The following is an 18,367-nucleotide window of genomic DNA, read 5'->3' as shown; positions in this document are numbered from 1 at the left end:
GAGAAGGGTTTTCTTTGATCGTGCCTCTGGTATTCCAGGACAATCCACAGAAATCCTTAAGAAAATAAAAATGCACTGACATCAATTAATTCCACGTATAGAAGAGGGAGCCTGTCTTAAACCCAGACGTACAGAAATACGTATGGGGTTGGGATGGTACAGAAGCCTTTCAAAGCTGGGTCTCCCACCTGGGTGGACACGGTGGCTGTCCCAGCAGGCTGAGCAGAGAAGAGACTGAAATGTCACCGGAATTGCTTTGGGTCTCCCCTGGCTCATTTTAGGTCTTTTCAGTTCATTTATGAAGAGAGCGGCTTTGCTCACCGGCTTTGCTTTGTAACGCTAAGCACCGAAGGATAAATGTTTAAGGACAAAAAAACCACTCAGAAAGAGTAAGTAGTGAGTTGTTGAATGGTTAGAGCTTGCTAGAAACCAAGTTCTCGTGTTTTTAGGAACTATTTCCTTCTCCGAGTTTCATAGAAAACTTGCATTGAAAGAGCTTTTTGCAAAGGGTGTTCTATATTTGTGCTCCCGTAATTAACTGAAGGCTGAGACAGCACCAGTTAGACTGGAAACCATCTGCTTTGGGGCTGCTGCCGGGCATGGAGAGCCTCAGTGTTACAGTTCCTCCCAAATGTAATTATCTCTGGCCACGGTTATTTGCTGGTGAAAAGTTCTGCTTACACGCAGAGGGCTTTGATCGAGTCCTTGTTGGAAAACAATGGTGAGAGAAGTAATCTGTGGACAGTATCAGAACTCAGATTCTGTAGTTATGTCCTTTAATCTGAGTGATGAGATGATCTTTGTGATTTGTGGAACTTGCAGGATTACTTAAAATGTAATTAAAAATTGTATAGGTACATTTATATATGAATTAGGAGATTCTGCTGGAAAATGTAGAATGTATTTGTCATCAACAAATTATTGCTTCTCCTCCTCCAGGAAAAGACATCCTAATCCTGCAGCAGGACCTGTGCAAGACAAATCCTCGTGTCTGTACAGAACTCCCCGGAGAGCTGGGTGTTATCCAGACTGATCTCTGCTTGGTCACTAAATGGTCACTGTATGGCTGTGATGTCCTCCTGCGTTGGGCACATGGCCCTGCTGAAGGGGACGGGGACAGTATGAGCAGATACAATTTCAAGAGCGCAGAAGCATTTACTCCTGCTTTACGCATCAGCTCTCCCTTTATCGCTTTAGAAAGAGAAGATTTAAAGTAATTGCACATGTGTTTGCAACTCTCAGAATTAAGTTTTCCCATACTCATATCAGCTCTTAATTCTACTAATTGCAAATGAAGTGACAGGGAATCTCAGTGGTATTGCCATGATGAATGCACTGCCCTATGGCAATAATTCTCATCAGTGCAGCGTTTAGAGTGTTTTGACACAGGTAACGTGGGATTTGTGGTGTCCTTTTCCATCTAGAGGTTAGGTGATGTTGGTTTGATAGATAAATTTATCATTGGAATTTATCATTGGACAAGTTTTGGTTTTTTTTTTTTTGGAAGTGTAGCATTCTTTGGGGGAAGCGGGGAATGAGAAATATGGCACAACTAATTTTTATTAAATACCTATTCAGGGTATTGCTTACATTCTTCATTTCGTGTCCAGCTGAGACCAATGCCAAGTATGTAATACAGGGAGCCTTCGCCTAGAAGCTGTGTGGTGCTGACCTGGGCGAGGGGCTCGATCTAGTAAGGGCCACTGGAAATCACGTGTGACATTCCTGGTTCAATCCATATCGTGCAAAGTGCTTCTGAGCAAGTGCAGGTGGTCTTGTGGAAATTTTTGGAATTATTACAGTTGGTTAAAACTCTTAAGTATGTTATTTTTTAGTCTTTTTTTATTTTATTTTATTTTTTTAAATAGAGTTATGGCCATGTGTTACTTTCAGTAACCTTAATAAGTAAGTGATAGCAGGAAGAGGTCTGTAGTTTAAAAGGTTCCTGTGTATCAGTACTAAATATTTATCATAGAATCATAGAATGGTTTGGGTTGGAAGGGACCTTAAACATCATCTAGTTCCAACCCCCTGCCATGGGCAGGGACACCTCCCCCCAGCCCAGGTTGCTCCAAGCCCCGTCCAACCTGGCCTTGAACACCTCCAGGGATGGGGCAGCCACAGCTTCTCGGGGCAACCTGCCCCAGGGGCTCACCGCCCGCACAGGCAACAATTTCTTCCTAATATCTCATCTAAATCTCCCCTCTTCCAGTTTTGAAACCATTACCCCTCGTCCTATCCTATTTCCTACCTACTTTTCACTTTATGCACATGGTAACATCTATCGTGTACCCTCCTCTGACCTTACCCACCAGACTAGTGAGAGAAGGATGAAGTCAACTTTTTTTTTTCCTCCTTGATTGGACTGATTTTTGCCACGTTGCTTGATATTCACCCATATCTCTGTGACTTAAACTGTGTTTCCGGAGCTCAGGAAGCCTCCTTGATTGATAGCACTAACATGAGAAGGCACCGAGCTAATTAAATCACACTGCTGCTTCCCAACACTACTGTCACAGCCTGACCTAATTTTGACACTACAAAGCTTATCAGCAGAGTATCTATTGAGTTAGGGGAACCATAATGCTGTTTCTCGGCACAGATAGATTTATTATTTTTTTCCCCCCCTTTACAACTCATTAAACTGGTGTTTATTGTTCCCCCTGCTGGGGAAATATTAAAAACTTATGATCTATGGCATATGGTCTCTGTCGGTCGGGGTCTGTTTCTGGAATGGTAGGTATGCTCCAGTTCAGAGAGGGATGGAGAAAAGGCCATGATAACTCTTCGGACATGAAGATGGGCTGAGATCCTTGTCTCTTTTAAGGACTTCTTTCTTATTTAAAGTGATCTGGAGTAATAAAGCAGTCACTTGCATCTCATGAGCTGGTGAGCTTCTGGAGCCTGTCTGAAGGTGGCAGGGACCCCGTTTTGAGTTGGTGGAGCACAAGAGCGAACTCTTGCAAAGGTTTTGTGCGATTTCTTTGTTGATCTCGGTCCAACGCATGCAAGTCTGGGTCTGTAGTTCCAGGATGAATCAATGCGTACAAAAAAGGTCGAGGTGGCTTGGGACTTGTGTAAAAGGAGGAGGAGAAAGGTTTCACCTTCCAGCTGTCACTGGAAGGCTGAGGTTCAACCCTCTTATCAAAACAATCATTTACTCATTGATCTGTCTTTTGTTTACATGCGGCTTTATGACATCACAATCAAATTAATATCTCAAGCTCTAGAAACTTTTGAGATTAACTTAGAAATCGTGAATAAATACTTTGTCGATTCTGCGTGTCTTCTGTTTTGAGCAGTTAGGAAACACTGCAATCACAATCATGTAATCTGAAACATTTTTTTCAATAAGAGATGAAATGATCATTTATTAAAAAGATTACAGCAGTTGAGTTTTTTTAGAAAAATACCAAATCTTGTAAATATTGTGATTAAGGTCAAGAGCAGCACAATTACCAGCATGTTAAACAGAAAAGCAGGCTGGAGAACTCCATTTGTCCAAGATCCAGGACTAGGGAAGTGATCATCCCCCTGTACTCGGCACTGGTGAGGCCCCACTTCGAGTGCGGTGTTCAGTTTTGGGCCCCTCACTACAAGAAGGACATTGAGGTGTTGGAGCGTGTCCAGAGAAGGGCTACAGAGCTGGTGAGGGGTCTGGAGGACATGTCTGATGAGGAACGACTGAGGGAACTGGGGTTGTTCAGCCTGGAGAAGAGGAGGCTGAGGGGAGACCTTATCACCCTCTACAACCACCTGAAAGGAGGGTGCAGAGAGGTGGGGGCTGAGCTCTTCTCCCTGGTGACAAGTGACAGGACGAGAGGAAATGGATTCAAGTTATGTCAGGGGAGGTTTAGATTGGATAGTAGGAAACATTTTTTCACTGAAAGGGTTATTAGACATTGGAAGAGGCTGCCCAGGGAGGGGGGGGATTCGCCATCCCTGGAGGTGTTTAAAAAAGGGTAGATGTGGTGCGTAGGGACATGGTTTAGAGGTGGTTTTGTCAGGGTCGGGGGATGATTGGACTTGATGATCTTAAAGGTCCCTTCCAACCTCAGCGATTCTATGATTCTGTCTCTTGTTCACACCACAGCTCCACAAGCACTCTGTAAGTCAGGAAGCATCTCCCTTCTGAGTCCTATACTAACTCTCACTTATTTACTTTTTTATTGGCTTTCTCTGGGTGACCAGCTTGGTTTGAAAAAACCCTCTTTCCTACTTCTGCACAGCTTTAGAAAATAAATTGTATTCTGTGTGTTTCCTTCCAAGTTAGCTAGCGTTCATCACAGCATCTTTGTCATCTTTTATTAAGTGTGTCTAGGTACCTGCATACATATTCAACTTTGGACATTTCTAATTTTGCCTTCGCAGAAATTTTTATGACTTTTTTTTTTTTTTTCCCCCCCAGGTCTATACCGTTTGGGGAACTTGTTGCAAGTTGAAACCCAGTTGCTTGTGTAGGTGTGGATGTGCGTGCAAGAGACAGCAAAGGGAAATAAATTGAAATTGCTGGAAAAGAGCAGCCAATAAAGGGGACCTATGTAACGTCAGTATATAACGAGATGTGGTGAAAGGTCAGACTGGCACCATTTTTCATTTGAAAGAAGCAGTCTCCTGGCGCCACACTGCTTCTTTGCAGCAGAAGATGGGCAGAGTTGTTCTTGGTTTTGTGGTTATGGCTTTTCCTTCTGACCTGACACTTAGCTTTCCTTGCGTGGCGTGTGTGCGTTGCCGGGAACAGCACCATGATGGATACTTTCATGCAATATTTACTGTGTATAATCACCAGACAAATTCTTCCAAAATGCCACAAACAAAATAAATGCCAAGTATATATTACTTTAATGTCTCGTCTGGTATTAAATCCTTGGAGGCATATTTCAGAAGCAGCTGTAATGAGTATTCCTGCAGCAGGGAGGGAGGTGACATTTCATAATTACGCAATGTCTTCTGAACCATAAGACTTTAAAACTTAAAGAATATTTTTCGTTTTCCTTTATTCGTTTGATCTCCTTTTAAAGCAGTGTATTCTTTTGCCATAATAATACACAGGGGGGTATTTTTTCTTCTCTGGATTGCCTTCCCAAACCTAATGGATGTGAAGCAGTGGCATAGACGCTCAAATGAAGGACACTTCAAATGTAATTTGAAGTTATATGAATATAATATGAATGTAAATGTAATATTAATGTAATATGGATTTAAAAGGCAGCAGGATGTTGGCATAATGTTGCTGACTCTTCTAATTTTATCAGAAGTCTCATGATCTATGCTGAACCTTGTTTTACCTTTCTGCTCTGTGGCTCTGCTTGAGCATTTCAGTATTTTATTATTGGCATTGTGGGAGATGATCAAAGCCCCAGTGGTGGCCCCAGAGCCCTTTTGTACAGCGGCTGTGGCATGAACAGGAGGACGCTCCATGTCCCACGATGTTGAACTCCTGAGGTGTGTGGAAGGGGAGAAGCTCTCCTTGCACAGGGAAAGCCGCAGTACACCGAGCATTAGCGCTGCTGTTCTACTTAGAAAAATAATAATTAAGAATCAACAGTTTCCTCTCCTATGAGGACAGGCTGAGAGAGTTGGGGTTGTTCAGCCTGGAGAACATAAGGCTCCGGGGAGACCTTTTTGTGGCCTTCCAGTCCCTAAAGGGCCTATAGGAAAGCTGGGGAAGGACTTTTTTCTGGGGCATGGAGTGAGAGGATAGGGGGTAATGGCTTCAAATTGGAAGAGGGGAGCTTTAAATGAGATATTAGGAAGAAATTTTTCACTTTGAGGGTGGTGAGCCCCTGGGGCAGGTTGCCCCGAGAAGCTGTGGCTGCCCCATCCCTGGAGGTGTTCAAGGCCAGGTTGGACAGGGCTTGGAGCAACCTGGGCTGGGGGGAGGTGGCCCTGCCCAGGGCAGGGGGGTTGGGACTCGATGATCTTCAAGGTCCCTTCAACCTCAACCATTCTATGATTCTTTTAAGGTCAGAATGTGATGCATAGGACTGACTCCTAAACAAGGATGTCTCTGCCCTTGCAGGAGTGACAGTGAGCTCCATGGGAAGAGCAGCCCGGATCAATGGTACCAAGGGAAGGATAGGTTAGATTTGTTTCTTCTAAGCAGTAAATAGCAGCTGTAGCCTTGCAGAGCGCCAGCTGTGTAATCGTGTGGGGAGGGTGCTGGGGCTGTAAAACAGTGCTCCTGAGCAGCAGGCAAGCAAAGCTGAGGCAGCTCCTGTATGGGCAGGCAGGTGGAGATACTTGTCTGACTAAACATGCCCATAGGCTGAGCGTTGTGTGCGTGTTCCTGGAAATGGTCTTTAACCTGTTTTCACCTTTGCCGAATCGGAGCTGCCTATGGAGGAGTGGAGAGGGTGAGTTGATGGATCTCTGAAACTTGGTGCACGGTGGCTTGAGGAGCAGAGCTAGCTTGGAGGAGCTGCTGGGCCACCCCTGCCCAATGAGGGGGCTGTGAGCACAGGGCGGGGCTTTTTGCTCTTGTGGCCACTTGCTTAGTCTTGAGTGGCCCCACCAACCTCTTGTCTCTGCTGGTCTGGTGGTCTTCCAGACCGGTGTCACCTTGTACCATTAGACTTGTGAGTAATGCAGGAGACGTCCGTTCCCTGCAGGAGCTCTTCTCCCTGTGCCGGTGCTCTGCAGAGAGGCTCCGCCAAGGACAGATTTCTTAAACACTTGCTGAAGAGGTTAACCTGGGCCAAGCACATTGGAAAATGATCTAAATGTGGTTGCCTGGGATGGACGGGGGCGATGCAAGGTAGCTGGGAGTATCCAGCTTAGTCATTACAGCCTGCAATAATTATTCTCTTCCTGTTCGTTTCGTTGACCTGACACTGTCCTGGTGAGGGTCCTTTGCTTGAGTCTCGTTTTCTTCAGCCTCCAGAGAGTGAGGGTTAGAAATCTGAGTTATTAGCAGGTTTGTACCAAGTCTAGGTGTTGGGCAGCACTTGGTACCACGGGGGCTGTGTCAGCTGGGAGCTGTGTGCAAGTGGGACCAATAACGGGACATGCTGGTGGGGAGGTTCTGCACGGGTGCCGGAGCGATGCACCCCAAGAATCCCAGGTGGGTGTTAGCCGAGCAATTGCAAATTGACCAAAAAAACAGTGGGGAAGCGACATGCAGCATGGAGCCCTGAAAATGGAGCTGCAGTCTTGGGTGGATGGTTGCTGCTGGTGCAAGGGATGAAGGGGAGAACACACAGATGCTCTCCCAGCGGGACGGGGCTCTTGGCTGTGGGAAACAGGGCCGGGTGCTCGACGGCTTCGACTCCTGGTGGGCTCAGCTCTAACTGTTCTGCTTTCTGGTTGTGATTTAAGACTTTGGTGAGGACTTTAAGGCGTATCCACTTCTACGGAGCACGAGGAACGCACTGTTGAGCAGCGAGGGTAAAATACTAGGTCTTTAAAACTCACCAGAATTACATTTTATCTCTTCTGCTGTTTAGTTTATGTTACTTTCTTTGGCAGTAGGGCTGTAACTCAACTTTCTCATGGTTCGGAAATAAAGAAAATCGTAGAGCCAGCAGCGTGCTTTTGAGACTTGCCGAAACAGCTGTAATTTGTACTTGTGGTATTAGCAACAACACTGCAGTTTTCCTACATGTACAACATGTAAACCAGCGTAACATCCTGTACTTCAGGTTGCATATACAAGAAAATTAAAGTAAGGGCTCTGCTTGAACTTAACCTCTGGTCCAAATCCTGATCCCTCTGACAGCAGCAGGATTTTGGTATCGACTTTGAAAGGAAGCAGCGTCAGCCGCACTGTTTCTCATGCTTAATTTTAATGGTATAATTGAGGCTTCTCATTTGCATAATGAGGGTGATAATGCATTTAGAAAGATGTATAATAATAAAAAAAAAGAACAATAATGCAGAGTTCATTTGGAAACGGAAACAAAAATAACTGGAATGCAAAATGAACTTGCAATGGTTTCGTTCAGGGGATTGCTCGGTATTAATGAATACCGTGGCGGTCTCTTCTGGCGCTGAAAACACGTATGCCGAGTAGGCACAGGAGGATTCTCCGTGGTGGAAATACTCAGTTCCAGCCTGGGTCTTCCCAGATGGGGGTCCGCAAGGATGCCCGCCTGCTGCGGTGGCGGTGGGTCTGAGCAAGCCCCGGGGATGCGGGCGGTGATGCTCACCTGGTTTCTCTCTCTGGGTCTTGCAGCCCCCCCCACCGTGCGGATCGTGCACTCGGGCCTGGCGTGCAACATCGAGGAGGAGCGCTACTCGGAGAGGGTCTACACCATCCGCGAGGGCGAGACGCTGGAGCTGACCTGCCTGGTCACCGGCCATCCTCGGCCACAGGTGAGCCCCCACCGTGCCCGGTGGCAACCTACCACTGGTCACCGCACCTTCCCCCTGCCCCGTCTGTCTGTCCCTGAGCCTCGGCGGGTTGGTTCCATCTTCTGCGAAGGACCAGAGTGGTGCAGGGTGATAGAGATCAATCTAATGGGATCCGAGGGGGCGATTTGTCCAGGCTGTTGGTATGATATTGGGATGTACCGGAAAGGAACATCAACAGCAGAAAAGTTTATGACTTTTTTTGAATTGACTGTCTAGGAATGTGATATTGAAATCGGTGAGTCAATATTGTACTTTAACATGGGGTCCTGATGTGGGCGTTTGAGGTCCAGGGAGGTTGGTAGAAGGAAAAGAGAAACAAATAGGAGGACAGGGGCCACTGAAAGTAGACGGTATGCACCAGAGTGAACATCTGGAGGGGGGACACATGAGATCTCGGGGAGTTTGGGTGTCGTTGGAACCACAGCATTGCAGCCCTGCAGAAAACAAAAGTTAAACAGAAAGACACTAAGTTTTTCCAGGTCTAACTCTATTTTACAGCATCAGACTCAAAGGCGGAGAGTCTTGCCAGCCCGTGCTACCGCTGCCCTGCCGTGTCCCTCTGCCACCCCCCGGCTTTGCCCAGGGTACCCCATTAACAGGTTATTTTAGATCAGGACCTTTCAAGACCTGTGCAGCTGTAATGTTTTATTCCCCGCCTCCGCTCTGCGTTTCCGTTTCCATCCTTTCCTTGGCTCTCGGAGCCGGGCCTGCTCTCGGTTCCCTCTTCTGCCATTGCCGCTTGGCCTTCTGCTGCGTCCCCTCATCTTGCTCTGCAGAGTACCGAGAGCTGAGGCTGCGTCTGTACGACCTGAGATAACCACACATCACTCTGAACACTAGAATACCTCGCAAGGATTTTCTTCAGAAGGCGGTGAATTAAGCACCTCCCTCCTGCAATGGCATGGGACAGGAGGGAACTGTGAAGTGCGGTCACCCAGAGTGGGCGCTGGGGAGAGGGGGTGCACTGGAGACCTCAAGTCTGCAGAGGAGTGTGGTGTTCCTCTCGGAAGGAGAGATGTGCTGATTCTCTGCCATTTATTCCATAGCTGTTCCCGATTTAATGAGAAGATTTAAAAATGAAGAAGTTGAAGTTTAGCCTGTGCTGGTTCCAGGGAAGGCGTAGGTCAGGCTGTGTCTTAAAAAACTCTCCTGTAACTGCACACAGTTGCACTTTCTCAGCTGCAGTCGCACATTAAAGCCATGGTATAAAACAAGCGATTTTTTCTTTTAAATTGAGTGATCTCTGTCTAGTCTTTGCCAGAAAAAAGAAAAAAGAAAAAAAAGTCTGGGCCAAGTGTCCAGATGTTTTGATAACACCCCAAGTGAGAACAGTGCTGTTTTCAAATCAGTGCTGTTATTATGAAGTTTAACGTTCAGTTCCCCACAAGGTATGAAAAGTATTTATTGCCCTGCTATTGTATTCTCTCCCATTGCTGGATGTCCTCTTCACCCCAACGGTGCCCACGCCGTGGGAGATTGGTGGCTCATGAGATGTGGTCAGGGGAGATGCAGGGAAGATGCTGGTGGCTCCTTGTTGGAAGAGCCAAGTGAGAGACTCTGGATTGATAGAGACCTCACTGACGGAAGCTGATAATAACGTTTTAATGTAGCACTGACTGAAGCATGCAGGGAGCACCTCCTGCCTTGAGGACACCCTACTGCTTTTTAGGGGATCTGTTATGGCGTAAGGTGCTGTTCCGGCATTGGGGAGATGGGATCTGCCCCAGGCTGGCTGCCTTCTCCAGTCCATGTCTCTCAGTGCCTGTCGTCTTCCCAAACTTTTCTTATCCAGGTTTATTTGACAAATTTTTAAGTTCCAAAGCTGCTGCCTCTGGATGCAGCAGTTTTTTGGCATGGCCGTGTGTTTGGGTGGAGGTGAGTAGGACATTCGTGTGCAGGCAGAAAAGAGCAGGATGAAGAGAGACTGATAGGGAGGTGATTCTGCCCCTCTACTCTACTCTGGTGAGACCCCACCTGGAGTACTGCGTCCAGCTCTGGAGTCCCCAACATAAGAAGGACATGGACCTGTTGGAGAAGTTCCAGAGGAGGGCCATGAAGATGATCCGAGGGCTGGAGCGCCTCTGCTGGGAGGACAGGCTGAGAGAGTTGGGTGTGTTCAGCCTGGAGAAGAGAAGGCTCCGGGGAGATCTTATTGCGGCCTTCCAGTGCCTAAAGGGGCTCCAGGAGAGCTGGGGAGGGACTTTGTACAAGGGCATGGAGTGAGAGGATGAGGGGGAATGGCTATAAACTGGAAGAGGGGAAATTTAGATGAGATATTAGAAAGAAATCTTGCACTCTGAGGGCGGTGATCCCCTGGGGCAGGTTGCCTCGAGAAGCTGTGGCTGCCCCATCCCTGGAGGTGTTCAAGGCCAGGTTGGACGGGGCTTGGAGCAACCTGGGCTGGTGGGAGGTGTCCCTGCCCAGGGCAGGGGGGGTGGGGCTCAATGATCTTCAAGGTCCCTTCCTACCTCAACCATTCTATGATACTTCCAGTGTGCTTCCTTGGAGGATGTTTCTTTCTTAAGCCATCTCCTCCATCTCCTCTGGCAAAGCTGACCAGCAGCCTGTGAGGTTTGGTGCAGCTGAAATCAAAGATCCTTCTCAAACCTGCCTGCCTGGAGGTTTGAGGCAGCTTCAAAGCAAACGGGGCTGTTATCCATCAGGAAACACTTTGGACCAGCTATGAAAGGTCCTGTCTCAAGCAGTAACAAAGCTTATGATGCTGCTTAATCAAAAATAAAAAAAAGGTGTTCAACCAAAACATCTTATCAAGCAAGCAACCACACGGCTGCCTTTTTTTTTTTTTTTTTCATAAAAATCTCTATTTTCTCATCTGGGATTCAGGAAGGAAAATTGATTTCTCTTCATTTTACCTGTTTATAGATTTTCTTTGTCAGCCAGCGCCTCGGTGTGCTCTCTCGCGCTCGCTCTCATGTTACAGCTCTATGAGACTTGAAATATTTTTTCAGATTAATTGCCTGAGAGCAGGGGGATAGTTTTGGTAGTCTCAGATGGCTGATTCTGCAGCAAAATACAGGAGGTTTGGCAGGGCTGCGTTTGAACATTAGCCTTTTTATCACCTTCCTATTAAATTTCCATTCAAATTTAGTGCTCCAGAAAGTCAAGTAAGAGGCTGAGACACATGGTTTTATGCATTGCCATGTTTAAACTTCAGTGTGCAACTCTGTGGAAGCTGCAGCCCCTTGGACTCGTTGCCCATGAAATTTGGCTTCTCTTAAACAAGACCTAGATGAGATATGAGGAAGAAATTCTTTGCTGTGAGGGCGGTGAGCCCCTGGGGCAGGTTGCCCCGAGAAGCTGTGGCTGCCCCATCCCTGGAGGTGATCAAGGCCAGGTTGGACGGGGCTTGGAGCAACCTGGGCTGGTGGGAGGTGTCCCTGCCCAGGGCAGGGGGGTGGAACTGGATGGTCTTTAATGTCCCTTCCAACCCAAACCATTCTATGATTGTAAGAGTGCCATGGATCTCACCAGTATTTGTGTTGCTTTTGTCAATGGGGCTGCTGGGGCAAAGCAGCGATCGGGGCAGGCAGGAGATCAGGGTTCGTGTAGAATCAGCAAGGTGGGGCTCGCTGTTTCCAGCTGCCAGAGAACTGCTCTTACCTGCCAATAATTACTCTTGGATATTTTAAATACAGATTAAGATTTGTATTTATTTTGCTTCTTGAACACGCCTCACTTTATGGGCCTGGTTCTTCAGGGGGAGGTCTGCAGTGTGTTTCTGGTGTGACCCAGAGGCAGTGGCTGGCTGGAAGGGGCGATATGGCGTTTACTTTTAAGCCTTCCTTTTCGTATCTGCAGAATTTCTATAAGAATTTGACAATATATGTTGTTCTTGGATTCTCATGTTCAGACAGCCTTCAATATGAGAGGGGTTTGAGGGGAAGTATCTGGCAGGATGGTTCCTATTCTCCGTGCAGATGGGAGTGGTGAAAATACATTTTTCTTTTTCTTTTTTTCTGCAAGAGACTTCCATCCGCATTTTGTGGTAATTGCCAGTATTTTCAGTACTTCAAGTTTTTAGCGTTTTTTGCACAGAAGGTTATCATATTTGGTTTGCAAATTGTATGGAAATTATTTTCAAAATGATATTTTATCAGACCCTGGGAAGTGAGTTTATAAAATATGTAATTATGTATCTATTCTAAGAATGCTATTCAACTTGCATGCGCTTCTCAAACTTTTTCAATTCTTATTGGCATACATAGAAACTCCTTTTGTTCTGAACGCTCTAAGGAGCCGGCAACTCTGCGCTAGGCATTTATAAAATCCCCCATCGGTGTTCCCTGTGCTTCCCCCCAAGTCAGGTAGTGGGCAGAAAACATGCATTAACTAAGGAGAAAATAAAGTGGCGAAAGCGTGCTGTGAGTCAGCTGGTGAAACCACGCGTCCTGCATCCTTCCTTCCAAGAAGTGGCTTTTGCAGATGCTGGCGTGGCTTGGACCTCTGCCTTGCCCCAATGTTCTTCAGTCTCCGGAGCTGTTGGTGGGATTTGGTACTCGTGGCGGTGCCAGCGAGTAACCGGGTGGCACTGCAGTAATGACTGCCAGGAGATGCCACCCACCGACGTGCATAGTGTGCAGTACCAGCGTTCCTGCTGGCTTGAAGTCTTTGCATGGTTTTAGCAGGTCACTTGGATTGATGAATTGCCTTAGCCTGCTTTGTTGTTGTTTTTAAAACTATGGGTCTGGGGTATATGTACATCCCCTTTTTTCTGCAGTAAACTCGAGTCTTGGCCAACTGCTGTCCTGTGCTCCTCACAATTCCACGGCAACTGGATAAGGGGCTGTTAGGAATTCTTGCCTGAAATAAAGGCTGCTAGATGTATTGTGGAGTAGAAATGCCCCATTAGCGTGGCAGTGGTTCATGGAGGGGGGGGGATAGGATGTTGGCAGGAAAGCGGTGCACTTCTGCAGGGATGCCAAGAGCAAACTGCTCTCTGCAGGTGCTGCTCCCTTGCCTTGTGTCTCCGCTAATTGCTCTTGCTTTGGCCATCGCAGGTGATGGCGTTACAGCTGAGTGGGGGCTGGCAGTTCCAGTCGTAAACACGTGTGCGGTCCCCATTGCATGGAGAGGAGAGGGGAATTTTGGGCTTCAGTCTTCCCAAACGTTGTGCCGGTTCATTAACGGAGCGTCTGCTTCTGTTCCTGCTCAGTGAGGCGTGGGAGCAGGGCAGCTGTGCTTGAGGAGAAAGATCATTCAATGCCTAATGCTGATGTTAGTAACAAGCTTTATTTAGTGTCCTTAAAGCAAACCTGTGGAAGTACCTTTTGCAAGCCTTCAGATTTGGGAACGGCATTTAAGAGCGGGCGCAAAAGCTAAAGCAGAAAGTCCTCTACCTGATTTGCAAGCTGAGTTTGGTAATTGAGCACCTTAATAGCTAGGGGTTTGCTGCTCCAGTTAATTACACCTACAAAATTAAAGTCTCTTTAAAATCATGCGCTCTACTTGACAAAGGATTTTTGTCTTGTTTGGGGGGCTAATTAACTGCATTCACCTTCTTTCCCGATTCTAAGCTCACAGTAGGTCTCCACAACTATTGAGAGGCAGTTTGAAAGCCAAGTATCTAATGGTTAGTAGAGGAAGCTCTCCCACGAACTTTCTTCCTCTGGGTCCTCTTACAGTCTTGGCCAGATGGCAAGCAGTCATGTGCCAGACCTTGCGATGGGCTGGAGAAGATGCCAGAACTACGGGATGGGTCAGCTTCAGAAGTTGAGCCTTGATGAGGTTGATCAGGTCTCAGCTGAGCCCTCTGCCTGGCTGAAGGGGACATCAGGTCGTCTCATCTGATATTTGTCCAGTCATTGCCTTCCTTTTGGCCTAAAAGGAGCACAGTGACTCTGTGGCTTAGAGAGGTGCCTACAAGTGAGCCTCTGACCATTGCTGTACATTGCTGCAAGTGGACATGGTCCTCAGGGAGTTTCCAAAGGCTCCTCTGCATGCTCTGCCACCTCAAGCATGGACCACCTTTCTCCTCAACCCTCATCATCCCATGGACCATCTCCAAGGAGAGGAGATGCTCCATCACATCCTCCTGCACTGTGGGACTCCTGTTACCAGCACCGTGTCTATCTGGTTTTCCTTTCTACCACATTAAAAGTTCCCCAAGGATATCAAGAGAGAGGAAAAACAGTCTCTCACAGGAGGTTGCAGAGATGTCCTTCTCCTTTCTTTTGCAAGGTGGCTTCTGAATATCCGTGTTTTGTAACCAGGGCGCATTTACACATAAGTATGCCTTTGTGTGCACGTTCATGCCTGCAAGGGAGTGCTTGTAGAGCCAAAAACTCTTCCTGGGGAAAAGGCCAGGGGCGAGACCCCTGGAGCAAGCGTGCCTTGCTGCGTGAGAGTGCCTTTGGCTTGCCCCAGGGTCGCCCAATCCGCTGGTGCCACCTGCGTGTTGTGGTTTGGTGTTATTTCACACCCCCTCCCCGTGGGCTCGAGAGACTGTAGCAGGACGGATATAGCAATGGGGACTCTGACCAAACTCGGTGAGACCTGTATTTTCTCCTCCTTCCTTCACGGACTGGAAAAGGCAAGGAGACAGTGCTGCTTAAAGGGTTCCTCTCCCAAGGGTGTGCTCGTGGCTTTACAGCAACAAAGCCGGTGGGGCTGGTGTGGGTGTGCACAGCGCGGTGCCGGGCCACTCCGCTGCCCGCTCAGCCTTCTCGCGACACCTTGCCTGATGCCCGTGGTGGCCATCTGCTGCAAGTGGAAGTCTGGGAGGAGGAATGAATATTTTTGGGCTTTTTTTCCTCCCCTCTTTCATGTCAGTGCTCCTGCGTGCTTTACCACAGCGCATGTTTATGCCTTTTTGTCTTTCCAGCCGTTGCTTTTAACTTCTCGGATCAATTGGTGTTGTTCTGTAACAGGCTGATGACTTGCGATGTGCTTCTTTGTCATCTGCTCCAAGTCGTGCTGACATGACACTGCTCTGTAGGGGCCTTTCTTTGGAAATGTGTCTTCAGGTTTGCTCTTACTGGCTTCCCACCACGTGCCACAAAACTCTCCCTAAAATTAGTTACGGGTAGGCGGAGACAGGGAAACTCATGTATTCAGGGTGCCAGTCCCACTTTCAAACTGGAAACTATTTTGAAACTTTAAAATTTCTTGAGGTTTAATCAATATCAGTGATACTAGGGGAGAATAGTGTAAGGCTACAGTAATTATTGCAAGGGAAGAGAATTACAAGCACTTGCACGCTGTTGTTCCCCCAAACTTAGTCTCACTCCTGATTATACAGAAAGCTCTGAGCCCCCCAACACATCAGTGCGTGTCTGCTTGTTATCTGTGCAGTGATTGTGCAGCATCTGATACATCACCGCTATTCATAATTGGCAGCATTCTTATACACAGCACTCATCACTTGATCTATTAAATGTGCCATTAGTTGCCATAGAAACTAATTTTCCTTGATTAAGTTTTTAAAATGCCACATCCATGCTCAGGTGAGGCTAACGGTGGGTGGGCAAATGCAGCCCTTTTTTCATAAATTGCTGCTTTCGGGATTTTGCCCGGATGTCGATTTGGATTTTTGAACGAAATTCTGCAAAGCCCTTTGCTGATGGGGAATGAGGGTGATGTGCCGAGTTTAGGACGAGGGGTAATGGGCACAAGCTTGAACATAGGAAGCTCCATCTTAACATGAGGAGGAACTTCTCTGCTGTGAGGGCGGCAGAGCAGTGGCAGAGGCTGCCCAGAGAGGTGGGGGAGTCTCCCCCTCTGGAGCCATCCCAAACCCGCCTGGACGCCGTCCTGTGCCACTGCTGGAGGTGCCCCTGCTCTGGCAGGGGGTGGGACTGGGGGAGCTCCAGAGGGACATTCCAGCCCTGACCATTCTGGGATTCTGTGTGATTCTGTGAGTCCTTATCTCCCTGTGGCCGGCTGAGCTGAGCCCATGGGCCGTGTCGGACCCGCTGGGGCTGGCTGTGTGTCCCGCTGGACAAGGGGCTGCAGTGTCACCCTTTGGACCTCTCCGTTCTCCAGACGTTAGCCCAGGAACCGAGTGTTGTGCTGTTCCTGCCTGTCAGCTCGACGAGAGACGTGTAAGGGTGTCCTAAGGCCACTTACCCCTGTGGCACAAATAACTTATTTGCTGTTCTCTGTAGTTAATAGGGGACATTTTATGCACACGAGTGAGACTGTCCTGCACAGCCTATGGAGGGATGGAGCTTATCCCAACCTTCCTTGGCAGCTCTGGCCTGTGCTGGAGGGGTCTAGCCATCCCAAGTTGAGGAGTGACATTTGGACCACGGTGGGTTAGAGGAAACAGCATCTCCAGAAAGAGCAGGGACTGGCTGGGATTTTGTATTGTGGGTTGTCCATTAACGGTTGAATGAAAAAACCCTTGTTTGTCAGTATAACCTCACCTACATTACCTACATTGGGGTGTTTTTTGCTCTGGGTGTTTTTTCTCCATGTGCTGGCACACCTCGGGTGACGTTACCCTGTCACGAGCGGTATGCTCTGAGTTGCAAAGTGTGCGGAGTGGAGGGAGGGCAATGCCTGAGTCCTCATCCAGTTGCTTCACTGCGGCTGCAGGGTGGCAATGGGGGGCAGCTGTGGGAGTGCTCTCTGTCTCCACCAGCATGGCCACAGAATCCTAGACTGGTGGGGGTTGGAAGGTCCCTCTGGAGCTCCCCCAGTCCCACCCCCCGCCAGAGCAGGGGCACCTCCAGCAGTGGCACAGGACGGCGTCCAGGCGGGTTTGGGATGGCTCCAGAGGGGGAGACTCCCCCACCTCTCTGGGCAGCCTCTGCCACTGCTCTGCCGCCCTCACAGCAGAGAAGGTCCTCCTCAGGTGGAGATGGAACTGCTGATGGTCACGTTTGTGCCGTTCCCTCTTGTCCTGTCACTGGGCACCACTGAAAAAAGACTGTTCCCATCCCCCTGGCACCCTCCCAGATAAGTAAGTTAAGTACTTATATGCATTGATAAGATCCCCCCTCAGTCTTCTTTTCTCCAGACTAAAAAGCCCCAAGTCCCTCAGCCTCTCCTCATAAGGAAGATGCTCCAGTCCCCTCATCATCTGTGTAGCCCTTTGGTGGACCCTCTCCAGCAGCTCCCTGTCCTTCTTGAACTGGGGAGCCCAGAACTGGACACAGTGCTCCAGATGCGGCCTCACCAGGGCAGAGTAGTAGCCCAATGCTCCCTGGCAAGTGTTGGGGTCCCCACATCTGTCCCCTGCCCCGACTGAGCTCCAGGAGTAGGGGGAGGCAGGAGCGGCTGCTGGCACGCGTATCCCGGCCGTCTGAGATTTGTGTGCTCTCTGCTCCCAGCGAGCTCTGGGATTTTGACTGGTTTGGGGCTGCAACGTGCCCCAGTGAGCACTGAGGCTTTCTTCTGCAGAACTGTAGCAGATTCCGCCCCCTCGCATCCTTCTGCCACCGTTTCTCCTATGCATTGCTATCAGACTGTGTCATTTGATATCGAGGGGTGAAGACATGCGCTTATTGCTGGTGGCGCGTGAAGAGACTGGCAGATAGTTTGACTCTCCTGGAAAGCCGTGCATGGGAGGATCTGCATTCTGAAGACCCAAAATTTCCTCCCTGGCTCTGTTTTGCTGTGTTTTCTTTCCACTTGTAGGAGTGGAGTGCTGTGCTGATGGCCACTCTGTCAACAAGTAGCTTCTCCCCTTGCAGCTGAGAGGCTGTTAGGAGATACCTTCTGCTTCCCGAGCTCGGTGCTGTCGCACCCTGAGCAGAGCCAGGACTGCTGCTCCTCTCGGGCACGCGTGGCCCTGGGGGACGTGCACCCCGCCTGTTGGGAGTTCAGGTGGCGTAATGTGGTGATCCACGTGGCACCGATGTTCTCCCTGGGCTGCGGGGGACCGGTGAGGATGCTGAGCTGACTCACGCTCTGTGGCAGCTTGGATGGAGCAGCAAGGCGCTGAGCACACAGCCTGTCCTGCAGAAACGGAGGTGGTGGCTGGCAGGGGGTGTTCTCAGCGTGGGCTGTCTGCTTGAGTCCCCAAAGAGGCTTGGGCTGACCTGGGCAAGCC

The 18,367-nt window shown here is 48.7% G+C and overlaps 1 protein-coding gene across 1 annotated transcript in view; it reads left to right on the top strand.

Annotated features, from left to right (window-relative positions):
- Nucleotides 1–8,082: 8,082 nt before the first annotated feature.
- MDGA2 (MAM domain containing glycosylphosphatidylinositol anchor 2) overlaps nucleotides 8,083–18,367 on the top strand; it is a 271,179-nt gene continuing 260,894 nt past the window's right edge. The window contains exon 1 of the mRNA XM_009893924.1: nucleotides 8,083–8,313. Within this exon, the coding sequence (XP_009892226.1) occupies nucleotides 8,083–8,313 (231 nt within the window). The remainder of the gene's footprint in view (nucleotides 8,314–18,367) is intronic.

The sequence above is a fragment of the Charadrius vociferus genome, unplaced genomic scaffold, assembly GCF_000708025.1.
Source record: "Charadrius vociferus isolate BGI_N301 unplaced genomic scaffold, ASM70802v2 scaffold49, whole genome shotgun sequence".
NCBI classification, from domain to species: Eukaryota; Metazoa; Chordata; class Aves; order Charadriiformes; family Charadriidae; genus Charadrius; species Charadrius vociferus.
This window is presented reverse-complemented; position numbering and strand designations above follow the sequence as displayed.